The following is a 22,422-nucleotide window of genomic DNA, read 5'->3' on the forward strand; positions in this document are numbered from 1 at the left end:
GGGGTCCTGGGTCCAGTTCTGGGGGCTTGGGTCAAGTTCTGGGGGCCTGGGTCCAGTTCTGGGGGCCTGGGTCAAGTTCTGGGGGCCTGGGTCCAGTTCTGGGGGCCTGGGTCAAGTTCTGGGGGCCTGGGTCCAGTTCTGGGGGTCTGGGTCCAGTTCTGGGGGCCTGGGTCCAGTTCTGGGGTCCTGGGTCCAGTTCTGGGGGCTTGGGTCAAGTTCTGGGGGCTTGGGTCAAGGTCTGGGGTCCTGGGTCCAGTTCTGGGGTCCTGGGTCAAGTTCTGGGGGCCTGGATGAAGTTCTGGGGTCCTGGGTCCAGTTCTGGAGGCCTGGGTCCAGTTCTGGGGGCCTGGGTCAAGTTCTGGGGGATTGGGTCAAGTTCTGGGGGCCTGGGTCCAGTTCTGGGGTCCTGGGTCAAGTTCTGGGGTCCTGGGTCAAGTTCTGGGGGCTTGGGTCAAGTTCTGGGGGCCTGGGTCCAGTTCTGGGGTCCTGGGTCAAGTTCTGGGGTCCTGGGTCAAGTTCTGGGGGCCTGGGTCCAGTTCTGGGGGCCTGGGTCCAGTTCTGAGGTCCTGGGTCCAGTTCTGGGGGCTTGGGTCAAGGTCTGGGGTCCTGGGTCCAGTTCTGGGGGCCTGGGTCCAGTTCTGGGGTCCTGGGTCCAGTTCTGGGGGCCTGGGTCCAGTTCTGGGGTCCTGGGTCAAGTTCTGGGGTCCTGGGTCCAGTTCTGGAGGCCTGGGTCAAGTTCTGGGGTCCTGGGTCCAGTTCTGGGGTCCTGGGTCAAGTTCTGGGGTCCTGGGTCCAGTTCTGGGGGCTTGGGTCAAGTTCTGGGGTCCTGGGTCCAGTTCTGGGGGCCTGGGTCCAGTTCTGGGGGCCTGGATGAAGTTCTGGGGTCCTGGGTCCGGTTCTGGGGGCTTGGGTCAAGTTCTGGGGGCCTGGGTCCAGTTCTGGGGTCCTGGGTCCAGTTCATTAGGAATGACCCCTGCTCATCAGGAATTCCTTAATTAGGGCTCAAGTTGACTCCTCTCTTGGGTTTGGTTTTTTTTTTTTCCCAGGTGAATTCTGGCTGCGTTTGTTGCTTTTCCTCCCCAAACAAGGCAGGGGGGTTGCTCCGGGGTCCTGAAATGGTGATAATTGCAGAAAATGTGGGATTAAACCCCCCCCCCCAGCCCTGCTCAAAGCCTGTGCGGGAATTTTGAGGACATGAGGCAGGGAAAATGGGGACAGGGGAGAGGAGGAGGAGGAAGAGGAGGAGAAGGAGGAGGAGGAGGAGGAGCGGGATGGCAGCTGAGGAGTCTCTGAGCCAGCCCGGAGGGAGCTGCCAGGCAGCCGGATCAAAGCTTCCAAAAATCCGACAATTCCCTCCCGGGTGGTTTTGCGGGAAGCCGCTCCCGCACCTCCCGAGGCTTCTCCCACCCACCCACGGGACCCTTCCCTCCCCCGTGGCCCTTCCAGTGCCCCCAGCACCCCCCCCACGAACCTCCCCATCCCCTCCCCTCATCCCCCCCACTCACGGACCCCCCCCCCTTCCCCTCCCTTCACCCCTCATTCCCCTCCCACGACCCCCAGAACCCCGCATCCCCCTCACGGACCCCCCCCCTCATCCCCTTCTCTCATCCCCCAGCACCCCCCTCATCCCCCCACCCCCAATCCCCTCCCCTCATGGACCCCCCCTCATCCCCCATCGCCCCCCTTACGGACACCCCCCCATTCCCTTCCCTCATCCCCCCCATCCCCCCCTTCAGGGACCCCCCCTCATCCGCCATCCCCCCCCCTCCCGAGCCCCCCATTTCCCCTCCTCCCCTTCTCCCCCCCCCCCGCCCCCATCGTGGACCCCTCCACCCCCTCCCCTCACCCCCCCCTCACGGACCCCCCCATCCCCTCCCACACCCCCCAGACCCCTCCCATGGACTCCTCACCCTCCCGACCCCCTCCCCAGACCCCCGCACCCATCCCGAGCACCCCCGCTTCCCCCCTCCCCCTTTTCCCCCGGGACCCCCCCCCAGGGCACCCAACTCCCTCCAGCCGGTAGGGGGCGGTGTTTGGGTGCCGGGGGGAGCGGTGCCTCTCTGGCCCGGCCGCTCTCTGTGACCCACTTCCGCTTCCTGTCCGCTCCCCTTTGTGTGGGAGAAGATGGCGGCGCGGGCGGGTTTCCAGTCCGTGACTCCCAACGCCGCCGGCGCTGGAGCCGCCGCTGGAACCGCTGGCTTGGGACCGGGCACTCCAAGCGGACCGGTTCGCATGGGACCGGCTCCCGGACAAGGCTTGTACCGCTCCCCGTTACCGGGAGCCGCTTACCCGGTGAGGCGGGGGAGGTGCGGGGCGGGGCGGGCGGGAGGGAGGGAGCGGGGGTGACGGGGAGAGGGGGGCGGCTCCTCCGGTTCGGTTCTGCCTCTCCGGTTCGGCTCTGCTCTGCTCCTCCGGTTCAGTTCTGCCCCTCGGGTTCGGCGCTGCCTCTCCGGTTTGGGTCTGCCCTCCGGTTCGGTTTTGCCTTCGGTTCAGTTCTGCCCTCCGGTTCGGTTCTGCCCTCCGGTTCGGTTCTGCCTTCCGGTTCGGTTCTGCCCCTCCGGATCGGTTCTGCCTTCCGGTTCGGTTCTGCCCCTCCGGATCGGTTCTGCCCCTCCGGATCGGTTCTGCCCCTCCGGATCGGTTCTGCCCCTCCGGATCGGTTCTGCCCCTCTTATTCGGCGCTTCCCCTCCGGATCGTTCTGCCCCTCCGGATCGGTTCTGCCCCTCTTATTCGGCGCTACCCCTCCGGATCGGTTCTGCTCCTCCGGATCGGTTCTGCCCTCCGGTTCGGTTCTGCCCCTCCGGATCGGTTCTTCCCCTCCGGTTCGGTTCTTCCCCTCCGGATCGGTTCTCCCCTCCGGATCGGTTCTTCCCCTCCGGATCGGTTCTGCTCCTCCGGATCGGTTCTGCTCCTCCGGATCGGTTCTTCCCCTCCGGATCGGTTCTTCCCCTCCGGATCGGTTCTGCCCCTCCGGATCGGTTCTGCCCTCCGGATCGGTTCTGCTCCTCCGGATCGGTTCTTCCCCTCCGGATCGGTTCTTCCCCTCCGGATCGGTTCTGCTCCTCCGGATCGGTTCTGCTCCTCCGGATCGGTTCTTCCCCTCCGGATCGGTTCTGCCCCTCCGGATCGGTTCTGCCCCTCCGGATCGGTTCTGCCCCTCCGGATCGGTTCTGCCCCTCCGGATCGGTTCTGCTACGGTTTCCGTCTCCCCGCAGCGCCCCGGGATGTTACCGGGCAGTCGGTTGGCACCTCAGGGCCCTTCCATGGGGCCTCCCGGTTACGGCGGGAGCCCCGCGGTTCGGCCCGGGATGGCCCAGGCCGGTCTGGATCAGGCCCGCAAGAGACCGGCACCGCAGCAGCTCCAGCAGGTCCAGCCCCAGGCTGTGCCCAACCGGAACCACAAGTGAGGAGCCGCGGGGGGGGTGGGGGAGATCCCGGGATATCAGGGACAGGAGGAATATCCCAAAATATCAGGGAGATCCCGGGACATCAGGGACTTCCCAGGACATCAGGGACATCCTGGGACAGGAGGAATATCCCAAAATATCAGGGACATCCCGGGACATCAGGGACATCCTGGGACAGGAGGAATATCCCAAAATATCAGGGAGATCCCAAAATATCAGGGACATCCTGGGACAGGAGGAATATCCCAAAATATCAGGGAGATCCCAAAATATCAGGGACATCCTGGGACAGGAGGAATATCCCAAAATATCAGGGAGATCCCGGGACAGGAGGAATATCCCAAAATATCAGGGACATCCCGGGATATCAGGGACATCCCGGGACAGGAGGAATATCCCAAAATATCAGGGACATCCCGGGACAGGAGGAATATCCCAAAATATCAGGGACATCCCGGGACAGGAGGAATATCCCAAAATATCAGGGAGATCCCGGGATATCAGGGAGATCCTGGGATATAAGGGACATCCCAGGATATCAGAGATATCCCAGGGCAGGAGGGTTATCCCAGGATATTTCACCCAGCTGCCCCATGGGGTCAGGGGGGGTCTGGGGGTGCAGAGAGAGCCCCCCAAAAATCAGAGGGGTGGGGGTGGGGGTGGGGGCTCTGTCAGCTGCTGGTTTGGGGTCAGTGTCTGCTTCCTCCTCCTGAACAGTGCTAAAAAGAAGAAGATGGCTGACAAAATCCTACCTCAGAGGGTGAGTGTGGGAAAGGGGCAGGAAAAACCTGGGAAAGGGGCAGGAAAAACCTGGGAAAGGGGCAGGAAAAAACTGGGAAAGGGGCAGGAAAAACCTGGGAAAGGGGCAGGAAAAAACCTGCGAAAGGGGCAGAAGGAACCTGGGGGGAAAAGGGCAGGAGAAGCCTGGGAAAGGGGAAGGAGAAACCTGGGAAAGGGGCAGGGGAAACCTGGGGGGAAAAGGGCAGGAGAAGCCCAGGAAGGGGCTGGAGAAGCCTGGGAAAAGGGGCAGGAGAAGCCCGGGAAAAGGGGCAGGAGAAGCCTGGGAAAAGGGGCTGGAGAAGCCTGGGAAAAGGGGCTGGAGAAGCCTGGGAAAAGGGGCAGGAGAAGCCCAGGAAAGGGGCTGGAAAAGCCTGGGGGGAAAAGGGCAGGAGAAGCCCAGGAAAGGGGCTGGAGAAGCCTGGGAAAAGGGAAGGAGAAACCTGGGAAAGGGGCAGGGGAAACCTGGGAAAGGGGCAAGAGGAATCTGGGAAAGGGGCAGGGGAAACCTGGGGGGAAAAGGGCAGGAGAAGCCTGGGAAAAGGGGCAGGAGAAGCCTGGGAAAAGGGGCAGGAGAAGCCTGGGAAAGGGGCAAGAGGAATCTGGGAAAGGGGCAGGGGAAACCTGGGGGGAAAAGGGCAGGAGAAGCCCAGGAAAGGGGCTGGAGAAGCCTGGGAGAAGGGGCAGGAGAAGCCCAGGAAAGGGGCTGGAGAAGCCTGGGAAAAGGGGCAGGAGAAGCCTGGGAAAAGGGGCAGGAGAAGCCTGGGAAAAGGGGCAGGAGAAGCCTGGGAAAAGGGGCAGGAGAAGCCCAGGAAAGGGGCTGGAGAAGCCGGGAAAGGGGCAGGAGAAGCCTGGGAAAAGGGGAAGGAGAAACCTGGGAAAGGGGCAGGGGAAACCTGGGACAGGGCTGGAGAAGCCTGGGAAAAGGGGCAGGAGAAGCCTGGGAAAAGGGGCAGGAGAAGCCTGGGAAGGGGGCAGGAGAAGCCCAGGAAAGGGGCTGGAGAAGCCTGGGAAAGGGGCAAGAGGAATCTGGGAAAGGGGCAGGGGAAACCTGGGGGGAAAAGGGCAGGAGAAGCCCAGGAAGGGGGCAGGAGAAGCCTGGGGGGAAAAGGGCAGGAGAAGCCCAGGAAAGGGGCTGGAGAAGCCTGGGAAAAGAGTAGGAGAAGCCTGGGAAAAGGGGCAGGAGAAGCCTGGGGGGAAAAGGGGCTGGAGAAGCCTGGGAAGGGGCAGGAGAAGCCTGGGAAAAGGGGCAGGAGAAGCCTGGGGAGAAAAGGGCAGGAGAAGCCCAGGAAGGGGGCAGGAGAAGCCTGGGAAAAGGGGCAGGAGAAGCTTGGGAAGGGGGCAGGAGAAGCCTGGGAAAAGGGGCAGGAGAAGCCTGGGAAAAGGGGAAGGAGAAACCTGGGAAAGGGGCAGGGGAAACCTGGGAAAGGGCTGGAGAAGCCTGGGAAAAGGGGCAGGAGAAGCCTGGGGGGAAAAGGGCAGGAGAAGCCTGGGGGGAAAAGGGCAGGAGAAGCCTGGGAAAAGGGGCAGGAGAAGCCTGGGAAAAGGGCAGGAGGGACCTGTGGAAGCTGATGGGATTTTCCCTCTGGCTTGGCTGTAGATCCGTGAACTCGTTCCCGAGTCCCAGGCCTACATGGATCTGCTGGCATTTGAGAGGAAACTGGATCAGACAATCATGAGGAAACGCCTGGATATCCAGGAGGCTTTGAAGAGACCCATTAAGGTTGGGAGGGGGCTCCACACCTGGGCTGGAAACTTCCTGGAGTTCAGACTGAAGCTTGGGATCCTCCCAATCCCTAAAATTCCCAGAGGAGGAGATTTTCCTCAGAGGAACTGAGGGGTGTGGAAGGAGAAGTGGCTCTTCCCTTGCTGGCTGGCCTGGGAGAGGGGGAATTTGAGGCCCCATCAGGTTTGGGTTTTACAGGGAGAGTCATTTGCTTTGGGATTAAGGTGGAAAATTCACTTTTTTTTCTCCCAGCAAAAAAGAAAGCTCCGGATTTTTATCTCCAACACCTTCAATCCAGCCAAGTCGGATGCAGAGGATGGGGAAGGAACTGTGGCTTCCTGGGAGCTTCGAGTGGAAGGACGACTGCTGGAAGATGTAAGTGGGAACCCCCCAGCCCTGGTGGTTTGCTGGGTCTGGAATTGGGGGTAAAAGCAGGAATTTAGTGGCTGAGTGTAGCGAGGGGCTTGATATCCTCCTTCATCTCTGTTTTCCAAGGAGTCTGGTGGTGAAGAGACTGAGAGCCCAACTTGGAGACCGTGGCAGGACATGAGTTAAACAAAGTTCTTGTAGCTTTGAGAATAAATGGTGAGAGCAGCTCAGTGGCCTCTGTGTTCCCTGGCTCTGAGAAGCAGGACACTTGCATTTGATGGGAATGCTGAGTGATTGGAATTCCTGCAAGCTCATCTTTTAACTCCAGCGTTTCACTTTCTGACTTGGAACTTGATTTTTCAAGCATATCCTGGGGAATTTAGGTGTCCAGAACTCCAAGGAACCTGTCGTGGTGGCTGTGCTTGAGTGCTGACACTTGCTCTCCTAATCCTTTTCCCTCCTGTGTTGCTTGCAGTCTGCTTTGTCCAAATATGATGCCACCAAGCAGAAAAGAAAGTTCTCATCCTTCTTTAAATCTCTGGTCATTGAACTTGATAAAGACCTGTATGGCCCTGACAATCACCTGGTAGAGGTGAGCTGCTTTTTGCTGTGTTCCCTCTAAAAAAAGGGGTTGGTGTTTCAGCAGGCAGGGTTTGTAACTTGAGAGTTACAAGGCTTGAACCAGTGGTGGGGAGCCAGGACCTCTGGAATTCTCACCTGAGCTTTTTTTTTTTTTTTTTCCCTTTGACTTCCCTGGGGCTCTGAACAAATTCTCTTTTTTTTTTTTTTTTTTCTGTTGTCTCCAGCCGGAGCAGGGTGAGCTCTCTCTGGGTTGGGTGGGGATTCTCTGGCAAAGTTGGTGGGTGTCAGGCAGCAGGGGGGGAGGGATCCAAGCCCCAGGGGGTTCTGAATTCCCTTTGCTGTTCAGTGGCACAGAACTGCTACAACTCAGGAGACAGATGGCTTCCAGGTGAAGAGGCCAGGGGACGTCAACGTGCGCTGCACCGTCCTCCTGATGCTGGATTATCAAGTGAGCTCCTGGGAAAGGGGGAGGAGGGAGGGTGCTGGGAGCTCTGTGGCCACCTCACCCCTCTCTTGCTTTTTTGTCCCAGCCCCCCCAGTTCAAACTGGACCCCCGTTTGGCTCGGCTCCTGGGGATCCACACTCAGACCCGTCCTGTCATCATCCAGGCCCTCTGGCAGTACATCAAAACCCACAAACTCCAGGATCCCCACGAGAGGGAATATGTCATCTGTGACAAATACCTCCAGCAGGTGAGAGGGGGGGCTGGGAGCAGCCTGCCTGCTTTTCCCTCTCCTCAGCAGGCAGTGGTGGCTGGGGCTGAGCTCTCCTCCCTCTCCTCTCTGCCACAGATATTTGAGTCTCAGAGGATGAAGTTCTCAGAAATCCCCCAAAGACTTCATGCCTTGCTGATGCCCCCAGAACCCATCATCATTAATCATGTTATCAGGTAAGACTTCTCCACTCCTGATTTTCCAGGCAAAAAGGTGGAAGGGGATGGAGGAGGCTGGCACAGGAAGAGGATGGAATAATGTTATTCTCCCAGGGGAAGTGGGAGGTTCCCACACTGGAGACACTTTGAAGTCTCAGCTTGACAGGATGCTAAAGGAGCTCTGAAAAGTGAGAGTTGGAGCAGATGATGGGCAGGATCATGAGATGCTCCCCATGAGATGATTCTTGAGGTCCCTTCCCACCTGACATTCCATGTTCAGATTTTCAGCACCAGTTCCGTGTTGCCTCTCACTGGTTTTGTTTTTTTTTTTTTTAGAGCCACCTCTTTTGTTTCACATCCCTCTTTTCCCCACCTTCCTGCTGTCTTTTGTTTTTTATTCTTGCAAATAGAAATCTGCTTGGAACAACCAATTGGGCCTTGTGGAGCTTTGCTGCCTGAGCTCAGCGTGGGCTGTCCCTGCCCACAACCCAAATTCTGCATCATCCCAGAGAAGCTGCAGTTTTGGTGCTTTCTTGAGCTCTTTGCTTATTTTAACTTCTTTCTCTTGGGTGTCCCTAGTGTTGACCCAAATGACCAGAAGAAGACAGCTTGCTATGACATTGATGTGGAGGTGGATGACACCTTGAAAACTCAGATGAATTCTTTTCTCCTCTCCACTGCCAGCCAACAGGAAATTGCTGCTCTGGATAACAAGGTAGGAAGAGCTCTGCTCTTCAGTGCTGGTAGGAAGGTGTCTGGAGCCCTGAGGAGGACAGGAGAGTTCTGTTGAGCCTCTGGAAGCTGGGGTGGGGTCAGCCATCCTTACAAATAGGTGGATTTCCCTGGAAGTGCAGTTTTAAAGCGTGGGGAAGTTGGTAATAATGGAGAGGGGGGAAACTGGGAATGGAAAATCCTGCAGTGATAACCTGGAAATCAAAGAGAGAATAAGAAGTTGCCTTTGTGTGTTGGTTCTCTTGATGTTTCTGTCTGACTTTTTCCCCTATTCAGCAGTTGAGTTGCCGTGCTTATCTCCTCCAGATTCATGAAACAATAGAGACAATTAACCAGCTGAAGACCCAGAGGGAGTTCATGCTGAGCTTTGCCCGAGATCCTCAGGGCTTCATCAATGATTGGCTGCAGTCCCAGTGCAGGGATTTAAAGGTAAAAGCTTTGTCTGGTCTGGAAGGTGGAGCCAGTCACAGGCTTCCCTCGTTATAAAGCAGCTCCCACAGAGAGAGAAGCAGTTTGCTGCTCAGAAAGCCAGGCTGGGATTGGAGCTGAGTGGAAGGACCTGACCTGACTGTACTGAAATTTCTCTGAGGAAAGGGGAAGGAGTGTGGGTTTGGCTCAAAAGCCAAAGCTTTTGCACTCTCTGAACTCTTCTCTGCTTTTGTGCTCTCCAGACAATGACTGATGTTGTTGGGAACCCTGAGGAGGAACGAAGAGCTGAGTTCTACTTCCAGCCCTGGGCTCAGGAAGCTGTGTGCAGATATTTCTACTCCAAGGTGAGCAGCCCCAAGCTGGGCTCCCTTCTTCTGACCAAGCTCAGGGTTCCTCTCACTCCTAACAGTGAAAAGCAGCAGTCCTGAGCTTCACTTGGAGGCCGATGGATTGGATGAGCTCTAAGGTGCCTTCCCAACCTAAACCATTCCATGATTCTGGGATTCTGATGCACCTTGGTCCCAGTTGGGGGTTCTCCCTTTTCCATCTGGGGCCTGTCTTGCTCACCCTCTGTGCTGCTGCCCCTCTCAGCCCCTTGGTGCTGCAACTCTGGCTTCTCTTGCAGGTGCAGCAGAGACGACAGGAACTGGAGCAGGCCCTGGGGATCCGTAACACATAGGCTGCTCCTCTCCTTCCCAGCCAGAGGGCATCCCAGCTTTTTGTGTGTGGAGACAAGAGCTGCAGAGTGTTGGCTGCTAAAAGCTCACATCAGCCCATTCTGGCAGTGAGGTCTGGCATCATTATTCCTCCTGGCATTGTCCCCATTGGGCAACACCAGGACACCTGGGGTATTCTGGGGTGTGGCAAGCAGATGGGCTCTCACCAACACACATTTCTACCTGGTTTTCTTCCTGACTGTTGCCTTCTCAGTCCCAAGGCTTCTGAGAGCCTCCCTTTGACTCTGCACTACCTGTAGTGTCCCCCAGTAGCCAGTATGACTCCTGACTTTGGAGCCTTTAGTTCAGAAACCACAGCCCATTCCTCCCCAGTTAGCAGATGGGAGACACTGGGTCAGGGAAGCCTGGACCTGCTCCAGGTGAGCAGCCTCTTCCCTGCCTCCTTTGGTAGCAAGGTGCTGGGAATTGTAGTGGGCAGGATGCCACGAGCTGAGATACCTCCCTGCCCTCTCTCCCTCTCCTGGAGGGTGCTGCTGCACTGGGCTGCCCCGTGGGTCACTCTCCTCCTTGAAGAAGTGACTGGACTGGGTAGAGAATTGCTTCTTCTTCCCTTGCCCCTCTTTCCCTGCCTTCTTCCCTTTGTGCTGACAGAAAATCCCAGGCTGGGATCAGAGGGGAGTTGAGGTGTTGGTTTACTGCAGGGATGTGGAAGCATCCGGGTGATGAAACTTCACTGCACTTGAAAAAAAAAAAACAACAAAAAAACCTCCACTTGTGATTCCAGCAAACCCTCTGGCTGCTTGTTTTCCCTGTGAGAGGGACTGCAGCAGCTGCCTGGTGGAGCTGGGGGTCATTCCTTTGGGATTCCTTTGGGATTCCTTCCTTATCCTGTGTCACTTGCTTTGGGGACCAGAGGCTCCTTCGTGTGGGGCTGAGGCTGTCACAGGAGAGTCCTGGGGAGCAGACAGAGCTCCAAGCAAACACAAGTTAAGAGGTTTCTGTGCTGAAGCTCCTGTAGTTTCTAGTCCAGTTTCTAGGTTCTGAGGCTGCCAGAAAGCCCAGCATGGTTCAGGAATGTACAAAGTAGATTTTTTTTTTTTTCTTTACCATGGGGAGTAGCAGCCCAGGTGCCTCTTCTTGGAATGAGTTACTAGTGAAGAGTCAGGTGTTGGAGGATGGTTTCTCTTAACCCTGACCTCAGTATTTCTGCTGGGCACTCTCATGCCAATGGACTTGAAAGCTGGTCATATTTTCTTGGAACAGCTGCAAAATCCCTTCCTGATAAACCCCCCCCTCATCCCCACCCCCATCTTTGGTGTGGTTGGGGAGGTTGCTCTGAATTTGGGAGCCTGGGTGGCCCTGCTCCTCGTGTCTGTGTTCTACATCTCTGTGAGTGATAGACTCTCAACTTCCCTTCTCCTTTGCCCTCCTCTGAAATGGCTCCTCTGTGGTACTGGGGTGAGGGTTCTGGTGCTGATGAAGCAGCAGCCCACTGACTCCTCAGGGGAATCACACGTGAAGGATGCTGTGTAGGCAAAGCTTAGCTGGTGCAGAACTGCTTTTCTTAACTGAATGTTACAGTTTTTTTCCATGGACCAAAATTTTTTTTGTACTGTATCTCCTTGTAGATGTCACCCAGTTTTAATAAAAGCCTCTTGTGAAGGAAGCTGGGCTCCCTCTTTTCTGGGCTGACAGCACGTGTTCTCTGAGCTGCCTGGGTGGTTGACACTTGGTGGGCTTGCCTGGGATTACATCCTTAATTTTTTTTTTTTTTTTTTTTTAACGAAGCCAAATGGGTTAAGAGAGTGGAGGGAAAACATTCTGCAGATTTTGGCCTTTTATAGAGAGCCTTTCATGTAAGGATCTTCGGGCTTGCAACGTCTGCTAAGCCTTTGCAAAGCTCTCCTGGGGTAAACAAAGTCACTTGAGCAAAAGTGGAAATCCAGTGGCCAAGCTGCTGATAAATTCTGGTTTCCACACACTGCTGCCTTGCAGGATTAACCACAGCCTGTTACAAGAGTAACTTGTAACCCATGGGAATTTGGCAGAATTTCGGTGAAACTGTATTAAAGTTTATGTACAAAGGGCTTAAAACTATGCAAAAGGGACATTGCTCTCTGTCCTGCCTCGGGGGTGGCAGTGTGACAGCAAACCTGGAAGCCTTTCCTGGGAGGGTGGGAGCTGCTCTGTGTCCAAAGCAAGAGCTCTGGAGGTGAGGTCACTCGGTGCCTCCAGGACAGGGCAGCCTCGGTGTCCCGGCGTGGCATCCCGGTGGTTCCTACTTCTTGGAATTAAACTGCAGGAAAGAAAAAAAAAAAAAAAAGGGGAAGGGGGGAGAGGAAGAGGTGCAAGGTGCTCCTGCCTCCCACTCGTTAGATTTGAGCTCTGAGCTCTTTGCCCTCAGGGCAGCACTTTTCAGCTGCGGCTCGGTTCGCTGAGCACCGACCCGGTTCCGCCAGCCCGGGTTCGGTTGCCCGGTGCCTCCCGGGGGCGAGGCGGGGCCAGAGGCGGGACGGGGCCGCCCCTGCTCCGGCCGGCCTTGAAATACCATCAGCGGTCCCCGAGCTGCGCAGTGCCCCGGTTCCCCGCACCATGGGTGGCAGGAGAGTCTGCATCGTGGGCTCCGGCAACTGGTGAGCGAGCACCCGCTGCCCCGCACCCGCTGCCCCGCACAGCGCGGTCCCCGTCCCCTTCCCAGCGGGACTCCCGTGGCACAGGGGACACCGGTCCCGGTGGCCACGGCTCTGTTGTGCCCACGCAGGGGCTCGGCCATCGCCAAAATCGCCGGGGGTAACGCGGGGCGGCTGAGCGGGTTCGAGAAGGAGGTGAGGATGTGGGTGCTGCAGGAGGAGGTGGGGGGCCGGCAGCTCACGGACATCATCAACACGGAACACGAAAATGTCAAATACCTGCCCGGCCGCAAGCTGCCACCCAACGTGGTGAGTCCGGACCTCCCGAGGGCTCGCTGAGGTTCGGTTCTGTCAGACGGGTCCTGGGGAGCTGCGGGAAGGGAAGGAGGGGATGCACCGGGCTGCAGGGGACTCACGGTTTGGTTTGTTGGGTTTTTTTTTTTTGTTTTTTTTTTTCCTGGTGACCTTGAGCTCTGCCTGGCCAAGCTGCAGCCCTGGCTGCTCTCACTGCCCCCACCTTTGCCCCCACGCCGGGGTCCCACGGGCTGGGCCTGAGCTCGTGTGGCTGCTGCAGAGGTGGTGCTGGCAGTGTGCAGGGAGCCTCTGGGGATGGGGTGTCCCCCAGTTCTGTGCTCAACCCTTTTATCTGCCCCCCAGTTCTGTGTTCAGCCCCTCTAGCTGCCCCCCAGTTCTGTGCTCAACCCTTTTATCTGCCCCCCAGCTCTGTCTGAGCCCCTCTAGCTGCCCCCCAATTCTGTCTGAGCCCCTCTAGCTGCCCCCCAATTCTGTGCTCAACCCTTTTATCTGCCCCCCAGCTCTGTCTGAGCCCCTCTAGCTGCCCCCCAATTCTGTGCTCAACCCTTTTATCTGCCCCCCAGCTCTGTCTGAGCCCCTCTAGCTGCCCCCCAATTCTGTGCTCAACCCTTTTATCTGCCCCCCAGCTCTGTCTGAGCCCCTCTAGCTGCCCCCCAATTCTGTCTGAGCCCCTCTAGCTGCCCCCCAGCTCTGTCTGAGCCCCTCTAGCTGCCCCCCAATTCTGTCTGAGCCCCTCTAGCTGCCCCCCAATTCTGTGCTCAACCCTTTTATCTGCCCCCCAGCTCTGTCTGAGCCCCTCTAGCTGCCCCCCAATTCTGTGCTCAACCCTTTTATCTGCCCCCCAGCTCTGTCTGAGCCCCTCTAGCTGCCCCCCAATTCTGTCTGAGCCCCTCTAGCTGCCCCCCAGCTCTGTCTGAGCCCCTCTAGCTGCCCCCCAGCTCTGTCTGAGCCCCTCTAGCTGCCCCCCAGTTCTGTCTGAGCCCCTCTAGCTGCCCCCCAGCTCTGTCTGAGCCCCTCTAGCTGCCCCCCAATTCTGTCTGAGCCCCTCTAGCTGCCCCCCAGCTCTGTGTTCAGCCCCACAAATATTCCCCAAATATCCCCAGCTCTTTTCACCCCCTTCACCTGATCCCCTCAGGCTGCTCTCACCCAGCTCCAGCCCCTCTGCCCTGCCAGCCCCAGGAGGGGACAGCAAGGCAGTGACATTGTGTCCTTTCTTCACTTCCAGGGAACATCCTCTTCCCCCCAGCAATTCCTCTCGAGCCCCCCTGCTCCCCTGGTCCTGGATTCAGGACACGTTTCTCTGTCACAGCTCTGGGCACAAGGCCCTGGTGACAGCCACGCTCCCTTCCTCACTCAGGTGGCAGAGCCAGACCTGCTGAAAGCCTGTGCTGGGGCAGACATCCTGCTCTTCGTGGTGCCACACCAGTTCATTGGCAAAGTCTGTGACCAGCTCAAGGGCCACGTGAAGAAAGATGCAGTCGGGATGTCCCTCATCAAGGTGTGAGCAGGGGGGGTGCTGCCCTGGCAGGGTGCAGGGGGTTCAGCTGGAAACTGAGGGGCTGCCAAGGGGAATCCTGGGGGTCTGGAGGAAAAGTTGGGCTGTAGGGATAAAGGGGGGATGTGGGGAGAGAGTCTTGGTGAGGATTTGGAGGCATGGAGGAGAAGGGTTTGGGGGAGCTCTGGGGGCTGTGGGGCTGAGAGCAGGAGCACTGCAGCACAGGGAAGGATGGGAATTGGGGGCCAGGTCCCCCCCGGGATGGGGGATTTGGGGGGGCAGATGCTCATCTCTGGCCCTGGTTGTCTCCCAGGGGGTGGATGAAGGACCAGATGGGCTGAGGCTGATCTCAGACATTATCCATGAGAAACTGGGAATAGAGATCAGCGTCCTCATGGGGGCCAATATTGCTAATGAAGTGGCAGACGAGAAGTTCTGTGAAACCACCATCGGTAAGGAGCCATCAGCCCTGCTCGTTAGCAGCCTTTGTTCCTCTTAATTAGAGAGAGGCAAAGGGGTGAGCAGGGTGCAGGTAAAACCCCTCAGGGCCTTCAGAAATGCCTAAAAGAAGCTCTTTGGAAGTGCAGTTCCTACCTTCATTTCTTTGGCCTTCGAGGGGCTCTCACCTGGATCTCAAGTTATTGACTTTTAAGTTCATCTGGTGGCTGCTCCTGTCCCCCTCCTCTGGGTGAAGCAGCTAAACCCAACACAAGAGTTTTCTGGGTTGGAAGGCAGGAGATTCAGTGTCTGTGTTTTAAACAAAAGCAAATATGGCAGGCAAGAGGCTGTGAGGCTGTTGAGGTGTAAGCAGAGCACAGAGAAAACATGGGAACAGCAATCTCCAACCCCAAATCTGCAACCTCTGAAGATGCCTTCAGTCTACTGGGCACCTAATTCCTCTCTGGTTTTACACCCCAGTAGGGCCTGCCCTCATCTTCTGGGAATTCCAAGGTTGAATCCTACTTATCAGCCAGGCCATGTGTGTTTCATGCTTTGTGGACCTGCAAATATTTATCAGCACCCACCAGTTGAGCAATCCTGCTGCAGGGGCTGTGCTGCAGGAACACACTGCTGGGCAGGAGGGCAGCAGAGTCCTACCCGGGGCTCTCCTCCCTTCATCTTCCTCCTCCTCCCATCATCTTCCTCCTCCTCCCATCATCTTCCTCCTCTTCCCATCAGGCTGCAGGAACCCTCAGCACGGGCAGGTGCTGAAGGAGCTGATGCAGACACCAAACTTCAGGGTGACAGTGGTGCAGGAAGCTGACACTGTGGAGATCTGTGGGGCTCTCAAGGTGGGTGAGGTGCTCACTGGGGGTTTGCAGAGCCTCTGGGGCCCTGCAGGGATCTCTGGAGAGGGGGCTGCCAGCTGAATGCACCCTGAAATCCCTGGATCTGAGGCCAGGCTTTGGAAGGAACTGGTGTGTCCTGCTCAGCTCCTTGGAGGGATGATCCCTGGCACAGCAGCCTGTGCTTGGGGTTGGTTATGGACGCAGCAGAGTGGGGCTGAGATCCCTCCACCCTGCTGTGGTTTTCCAGAACGTCGTGGCTGTTGGAGCTGGATTCTGCGATGGGCTGGGCTACGGAGACAACACCAAGGCCGCCGTGATTCGCCTGGGGCTGATGGAGATGATTGGCTTCGCCAAACTCTTCTGCAAGGGCCCCGTCACCCCCTCCACCTTCCTGCAGAGCTGCGGGGTCGCCGACCTCATCACCACTTGCTATGGGGGCCGCAACCGCAGGGTGGCCGAGGCGTTTGCCAAAACCGGGAAGGTGAGAGGAGAGGGGGAGGTCCAGAAGAACCTCCTGGAGCCCAATGAGCGCCTCGGCACCCTGCCCTCCCCCCTTCCCGTGGCTCCGGGGCTGCAGGTGGGGTCGCAGGGTCCCGCTCCCTCACTTTTGGGTCGTTTCAGTCAATTGATCAGCTGGAGAAGGAGATGTTGAACGGGCAGAAGCTGCAGGGTCCCCAGACTTCTGCCGAGCTGCATCGCATCCTGAAAAGCAAGAACATGGTGGAGAAGTGAGTGGTTTCAGCTGCTTTGTCTCCTCCTCCGGGGTGGGGTCGGAATCCCTCTGTGGGAGGGGAAAAACCCCTCTTGGCATCTCCGGTGTTGGAGGGGGGTGGCCTGGAGAGGGGGGCGATGCCCCTCTCCTCCTCCTGGGGGTGGTTCTGCTTTTCCCAAAGAGCAGCTGAGGTGACAGGGCTGGGGGTGACTCTGCCTGCAGGTTCCCCCTCTTCACAGCTGTGTACCGGATCTGCTACGAGGGCAAACCTGTCACTGATGTCATCAGGTGTCTGCAGAACCACCCCGAGCACATGTGAGTGGGCTCTGCCTCCAGAACCGCTGGTCCCGCCCAGATGAGCAGGGAGCTCCTGCCCACACCCACTTGGTCTGGATCTCCTGGGAGCCTCTGGCAGAGTGCTGGAAGGGCAGGGGGCTTCCCTTTGCCAGCCCTGGGCACTCAGCCTGGCACCTGCACAGAGGAAGCTCTGCTCTCCCTCTCTGGTGCTGCTGGGTGGGCTTTGTCCTGCGTGGGGCTGAGCACTTCCCTCCTTTTCACTTTCTCTTGCTCTGATGGATTCAGTTCCCTGAGAGATTCTGCCAGGTCATCTCGATCCAGCCTGGGAGGACAAAGCTTTTGCTGTTGGCCCCCAGGGGCTGCTTTGCATCCTGCCAGCCCTTCCCCTGCTTGCTGCTCTTGCTTTTTGCCTTCCCTTGGCTCGTGGAAAGGGCAGAGTGCACTGCCAGGCTCCACCAGGCTGACTGAAGCTCCTCAGGACTGAGAAATCACTCTTCTTTCTAAGAAACACCAGCACATAAACCAGCAATCTGGGGCCACCTTGCCACCTGCTGCTTCCCCAGCTGCTCCTGGCAGTGCCTTGGGTCTGAGGGCAGCCCTGGAGTGAGAGGCTTTGCAGCTGGTTTGATGCAGATTTTTGGTTTTGCTCTCACAATCAAACCTGGTCCCTGCACCCAGGGAACACCCTTGTTGTCACAGAGCTGCCTGTGCTAATTCCATGCCCTCTGGCTGTTCCCAGAAAGCTTTTCTCCCTGGTACTGGTCTGTCCTCTGCCTGGCTTTGGCAATGCAGGGACCAACTGCCCCCAAGTCTTGCTGAGCAGCTGGCAGGCTCTGTAACCCTTGGCAGGGGACCTGACAGAGCAGTTGGGTCATGTTGCTTTTAGATGAATGATCCACAGCAGCCCTTTTTTTGCCTTCTCTCTGGCTTCCTCCAGTCTGTGCCTTAGCCTGCTCTTTGCTTCTACAAGTGGCTTTTGTGGGAGCAGAGGTTTTCCACCCTTCCTTTCCCTGCTGCCTTTCCTGGGAGGGTGCTGGGAGCTGCCCCCCCAGCAGAAGGGGCAGCAATGGACACGTGGATCCAAGCAGCCCTCCCAGCAATCACAGGAGAGGACAGAGGTCTCCTGCCTTCTGTTGTGCCTTTGGAACTTGCCCCTTGTCCAGCTGGGTGCCACGTGCCTCTCTGGTCCTCTGAATCCTCCCTCATTCCTCTGGTGTTTGCTCAGGCCAGTGTGGCCAGAGGCTCACTCACCCCTGCCTGGGCTGGCAGCTGGGGGCTGCTGCACTGCCCACCCCCCAGCCCCCTCTCTTCTGGGTCCCAGCACTGCTGGGGCTCTTTCAAATCAGAATAAAAAACTGGAGAGGAGAAGGGAGATGTGCTGCTGGCTCTGTGGCTTTGGGTTGGTGCCTGCTGGAGTTGCTCAGAGTGCAGAACAGGGCACTGTCCCTTCCCTCCTGGCTCTGCACCCTCCTGTGCTGTCCCAGAAACAGCAAGAATGTCCCTGCAGGTCCCTGTTCTGCCACCGTGTAACCTGGTGTCCCACTTGCTTTTTCTTCAGCACTGGTTCTGCTGTTACAGTTTTGGCTGTGGGGATTGCAGAGCTGGGCTCAGAATCTCAACTTTGCTACCTGGGGCCTGCAGGAGTCCAGCCAGGACCCCACTGTGCCCCGTGTACCCCAAGCCTCCCCTTCTCTGATGTCCTGGCTTCTTGGAACACGCTGTGTTGTTTTATTCACTTTTTTTATTTTTTTTTTTTCCCCAGACTTGCCTTGTCTCTCTTTGAAATTCATCTCATACTGAGTGACCTTTCCAGGACTCTTAGACCTCTGCTCAGGCTCTTGCTAGGGGAATTTAATCTGCTGGCAGTGCAGTTGTTTCTGTGCCTTTTATTAGACACACTTGCTCAGTAGGCACCCGACGACCTTTAAATTCAACTGAGCTATGGCAGGGAAAGCAGCCAGCAGCAGCTTCCTCTGAGGAGCAGCCTTATTGAGGTTGGAGGGAAGATAAAGGAAGTGCAGTGTGTTCCTGCAGGGCTTGGCACAACTTCTGGTTCCTTTTGCCTTGAAGTGCTGCAGGAATCCCAGAGTGAGTGTTTGGACACGAGGGCTTCACCCAGGACAGAGTCTCTCCCTCCACACAGGGCACTTTCTCACCTTGGCTTTCTAAGCTCTTGACAGGAGCTTCCTGGAGCTGCAGCAGGATCTGCAGTTGTCTTTTGGACTTGGATTTCCCTGGCAGGTCCTCCGGTGTGGAATTGTTTCCTGCATCCCTCCCTCTGTGGTTTCTTGGTGCTGTCCCTGCAGCCCCTCGCAGCCTTCACTGAGGGTCCCAGCTCTCACCTGGGCCAGTGCAGAAGGCTCTTGCCTTTTAGCCACCCCATGCTTTGCACTACTGCTGGAGCTCACAAGCTATAAAAAGTCTTCCCTTTGCCATTTGGAGTTATGTTCTGCAGCCTCAGCACTGCGGGATCGGGAGCTGCGGGGGGGAAAGGAGAGAAAGGAGGGGGGGGGGTCGGCCCTGAGGCCTCTTCCAGAGCCCTGGGAGCAGCTCAGCAGCACTCAGGTGCCTGCAAGGAGCTCCGGGAGGGGAGCACCGCTGGGTGCCAACCTTTGGGAGGAGCTCGGCCTCCTAAAATCCTCTGGATTCGATTCCCAGCTGGGAGGAGAACCTGGGCCCTGAGGCCTCTGGAGACCTCAGAGCAGCGCGGCCGTTGCTCCATCCCCGCTCCTCAGGGGCTGCCTCAGCGTCACGCAGGGGGGGGGGGGGGAGAAGCCCGGGTGAGAAAGAGGCGAATCCTAAGTGAAAAAGGACGAATTCCGACTGAAAAAGGGGCGAATCCCGAGGGTCTGAGCTGAGGGGAACCCGGAGCGAGGCCGCCGAGCGCCTGAGGGGCGGCAGCGGCAGCACCGAGGGCGCCGCCAGGGGGCGCGGCTGCTCGCGGGGTGTGGAGGGACTACAACTCCCAGCAGGCAGCGCGGCGGGCTTCCCGTCACGTGACAGGAAAACGAGGGGGGGCTAAACCCGGAAGCGCGGTGCCCGGCGGGTCTCCCGGTGCTGAACGGCGAAGGTAACGGGGACCGGGAGAGGGGGGAACGGCGGGGAGGGGGGGGTTCCGGAGCCTTCTGAGCGTCTCCCCGTGTTTGGCAGGGAGGAACAAGATGAAATTCAACAAGGGGAAGTGTAGAGTTTTGCATTTGGGGAAGAACAACACGATGTCCCAGTATAGGTTGGGGGCTGAGCTGCTGGAGAGCAGTGTAGGTGAAAGAGACCTGGGGGTCCTGGTAGACAAGAGGATGACCATGAGCCAGCAATGTGCCCTTGTGGCCAAGAAGGCCAATGGCATCCTGGGCTGGCTCAGGAACAGGCCCTGAGGTGATGCTGGGTGACAGCTGTGTCCACTCTGCCACCACAACTCATCTCCAGTCCCCTTCCCCATCGTCACCCCCTCCACCAAACACCTCAGGACATCTGAGTGCCAGGGGGGGCTTGGAAAAGGTTGTAGGATGGACCTTGGCCACCAGTGTGGGGAACAGGAGCCAGCAGTGTGCCCAGGTGGCCAAGAAGGCCAATGGCATCCTGGGGTGCATTAGAAAGGGGGTGGTTAGTAGGTCAAGAGAGGTTCTCCTCCCCCTCTCTTCTGCATTGGTGAGGCCACACCTGGAGTATTGTGTCCAGTTCTGGGCCCCTCAGTTCAAGAAGGACAGGGAAGTGCTTGAAAGAGTCCAGCACAGAGCTACTGAGATGATTAAGGGAGTGGAACATCTCCCTTATGAGGAAAGGCTGAGGGAGCTGGGTCTCTTTAGTTTGGAGAAAAGGAGACTGAGGGGTGACCTCATCAATGTTTTCAAATATGTAAGGGGTGAGTGTCAGGGAGATGGAGTTAGGCTTTTCTCAGTGGTGACCAGTGATAGGACAAGGGGTAATGGGTGTAAATTGGAGCATAGGAGGTTCAAGTTGAATATCAGAAAAAATTTTTTTACTGTAAGGGTGACGGAGCCCTGGAACAGGCTGCCCAGGGGGGTTGTGGAGTCTCCTTCACTGGAGACATTCAAAACCCACCTGGACACGTTCCTAGGGGATGTACTCTAGGGGGCCCTGCTCTGGCAGGGGGGGTTGGACTAGATGATCTTTCCAGGTCCCTTCCAACCCCTAGGATTCTATGATTCAGGCGCTGCCATGGTGTCCGGCAAGCAGCTGGCTGACTTCGGTTACAAAGCTTTCTCCGGTTCCATGATGCTGCTGACGCTGTACGGGGGGTATCTCTGCGGAACCCGCGCTTACCGGATCCTCCAGCGCCGCCGGGAGCGCCAGGCCCAGGCGGGCACCGAGAGCTGAGGAAGGGCCCTGAGATTTGGGATCGCTTTTTCCAAGCTTGAAGTAAGGGGGGGGCTGAGAAACGACCCCGCCGAACCCCCCCCCCCCCCCCGGTCCCTCCGGGATCCGGGATGGAAAAAAATAAAAAACGGTGTAAAAAGCCCCGGTTTGTGTTGTGTCAGCACTAAATCTGCACTTAAAAAGGTGTCCCCCTTAAAAAGGGGTGTTTCCTTGCCCTTGGGTTTTACCTTCGAGGGATGGAAGGGGTCAGGGAAGTTTCTGAAGCGTTTTTTTAATGGGAGAGAAAAGTAAACATTGGTATAAAATGGTAACAACTCGAGAATTTCCCCAAATTCTGCTCCTGATTGACACACGGGTCCTCTGTTGCCTCCGAGTACCACTGAGTAAAAAAAAAACAAACCAAAAAAAAAACAACAAAAAAAAACAACACAAAAAACAAACCCTCACAGCAAAAACAAAAATTAAAATTAGAAAACACCCCCCCCAAAAAATAAAAAAAATAAAAAAAAATCCACCAACCAAAACAGAAGAAGCAGCCCCAAAAAACCAGAGCAGCCCTATTGCCACTTCCTACAAAGCAGGACTCAAAATATTCAAATATTCTCCTTTTTTTTTTCTTTTTTTCTTTTTTTTTGACACAACCCTGGCTCTGCCCTCAAGTTCGGGAGCTGGAAACCTCTTCAAATCTTTTTGGAAGGTGAAGTGGTCTGAGGAGCAATCAGGAACCCCCTTTCTGCAGAACTGGAGAGTCCGGAGGGATTTGCAGCACCAAAAGAGGCAGCAAAACGCTGCCCGGAACCTTCGGGACAAAGAAACCGAACCTCAGCGTCCTCAGGTCCCGGTTCGGCCCGGAGAACGGAGACGTCTCTAAGAGCCAGGAGGTGGCACCAGGGGGACTCCGCCTTCTCCAGGTTCTTTTTTTGGGGTTTTTTTGGGGTTTTTTTGGTTTTTTTTAAGTGGTTCTGGAGTGGTGAATTTCTGCCGAACCTGTGCACCGGGGTAAAAAAAAAAAAACCGTTTGGGAAGCGGTACCAGAACGGCCCCTCCCACCCCCCTCCGCAAGTGGCCGGCAGGAAATCCGGTCCGAAATTGTTTTATGTGGAGTTGATTCGAGTAAAAAAGACTAAAAAAAACAACAAAAAAAGCCAAACAAACAAAAAAACACAAAACCCAAAAAAACAACAAAAAAACCAAAACAAAAAAACAAATAAAAACAAAACAAAACAAAAAACAACAAAAAACAAAACAAAAAAAAAACAAAAAAACCAAACAAAATGAAACCCAAAAAGAAACAAACAAAAAAAAAACAAAAAACCAAAAAAATCCCCCCAAAAAACAAACAAAAAAAAACCAAAAACCCAAAATGAAACCCAAAAAGAAACAAAAAAAACCAAAAACAAAAAAATCCCCCCTAAAAACAAACAAAAAAAGAACAAAAAACCCCAAAATGAAACAAAAAAAAACCAAAAACAAAAAAAAAAACTGCAAAAAACAAACAAAAAAAGAAAAACCCCAAAATGAAACCCAAAAAGAAACAAAAAAAACCCCCCAAAAAAAAATCCCCCCAAAAAACAAACAAAAAAAAACCCAAAATGAAACCCAAAAAGAAACAAACAAAAAAACCCCAAAAACCAAAAAAATCCCCCCCCAAAACCAAACAAAAAAAAAACAAAAAAACCCCAAAATGAAACCCAAAAAGAAACAAAAAAAACCCAAAAACCAAAAAAATCTCCTCCAAAACCAAACAAAAAAAAAAACAAAAAAAACCCAAAATG

At 56.2% G+C, this 22,422-nt stretch overlaps 3 protein-coding genes across 5 annotated transcripts; all 3 read left to right on the top strand.

Annotated features, from left to right (window-relative positions):
- Positions 1–2,085: 2,085 nt before the first annotated feature.
- On the top strand, positions 2,086–11,237 carry SMARCD1 (SWI/SNF related BAF chromatin remodeling complex subunit D1). Of its 3 annotated transcripts, none has more exons than XM_071729536.1 (13): positions 2,086–2,292; positions 3,217–3,404; positions 4,126–4,168; positions 5,786–5,908; positions 6,164–6,286; positions 6,756–6,872; positions 7,209–7,310; positions 7,393–7,554; positions 7,654–7,751; positions 8,313–8,448; positions 8,742–8,894; positions 9,137–9,238; positions 9,520–11,237. In XM_071729536.1, exons 1-13 carry the CDS (start codon positions 2,125–2,127, stop codon positions 9,571–9,573), a joined length of 1,569 nt encoding a protein of 522 aa, XP_071585637.1. In that variant the 5' UTR covers positions 2,086–2,124; the 3' UTR covers positions 9,574–11,237. The 3 variants fall into 3 exon arrangements, with proteins under 3 accessions (XP_071585637.1, XP_071585638.1, XP_071585639.1); XM_071729537.1 differs by having other exon boundaries at positions 8,745–8,894; XM_071729538.1 differs by having other exon boundaries at positions 2,087–2,292; positions 8,772–8,894.
- An 840-nt stretch (positions 11,238–12,077) lies between these two features.
- On the top strand, positions 12,078–18,744 carry GPD1 (glycerol-3-phosphate dehydrogenase 1). The gene is made up of 8 exons (XM_071729560.1): positions 12,078–12,204; positions 12,333–12,510; positions 13,874–14,014; positions 14,325–14,463; positions 15,191–15,303; positions 15,548–15,781; positions 15,922–16,028; positions 16,235–18,744. The coding sequence occupies exons 1-8, from the start codon at positions 12,164–12,166 to the stop codon at positions 16,329–16,331; spliced, it is 1,050 nt and encodes a 349-aa protein (XP_071585661.1). The 5' UTR covers positions 12,078–12,163; the 3' UTR covers positions 16,332–18,744.
- Positions 18,745–19,202: 458 nt separating this feature from the next.
- On the top strand, positions 19,203–20,789 carry COX14 (cytochrome c oxidase assembly factor COX14). Its single transcript, XM_071729574.1, has 2 exons — positions 19,203–19,379; positions 20,481–20,789. The coding sequence occupies exon 2, from the start codon at positions 20,489–20,491 to the stop codon at positions 20,645–20,647; it is 159 nt and encodes a 52-aa protein (XP_071585675.1). The 5' UTR covers positions 19,203–19,379; positions 20,481–20,488; the 3' UTR covers positions 20,648–20,789.
- The last annotated feature ends 1,633 nt before the right edge of the window (positions 20,790–22,422 follow it).

This window comes from Heliangelus exortis, chromosome 31, assembly GCF_036169615.1.
Source record: "Heliangelus exortis chromosome 31, bHelExo1.hap1, whole genome shotgun sequence".
Taxonomy (NCBI): domain Eukaryota; kingdom Metazoa; phylum Chordata; class Aves; order Apodiformes; family Trochilidae; genus Heliangelus; species Heliangelus exortis.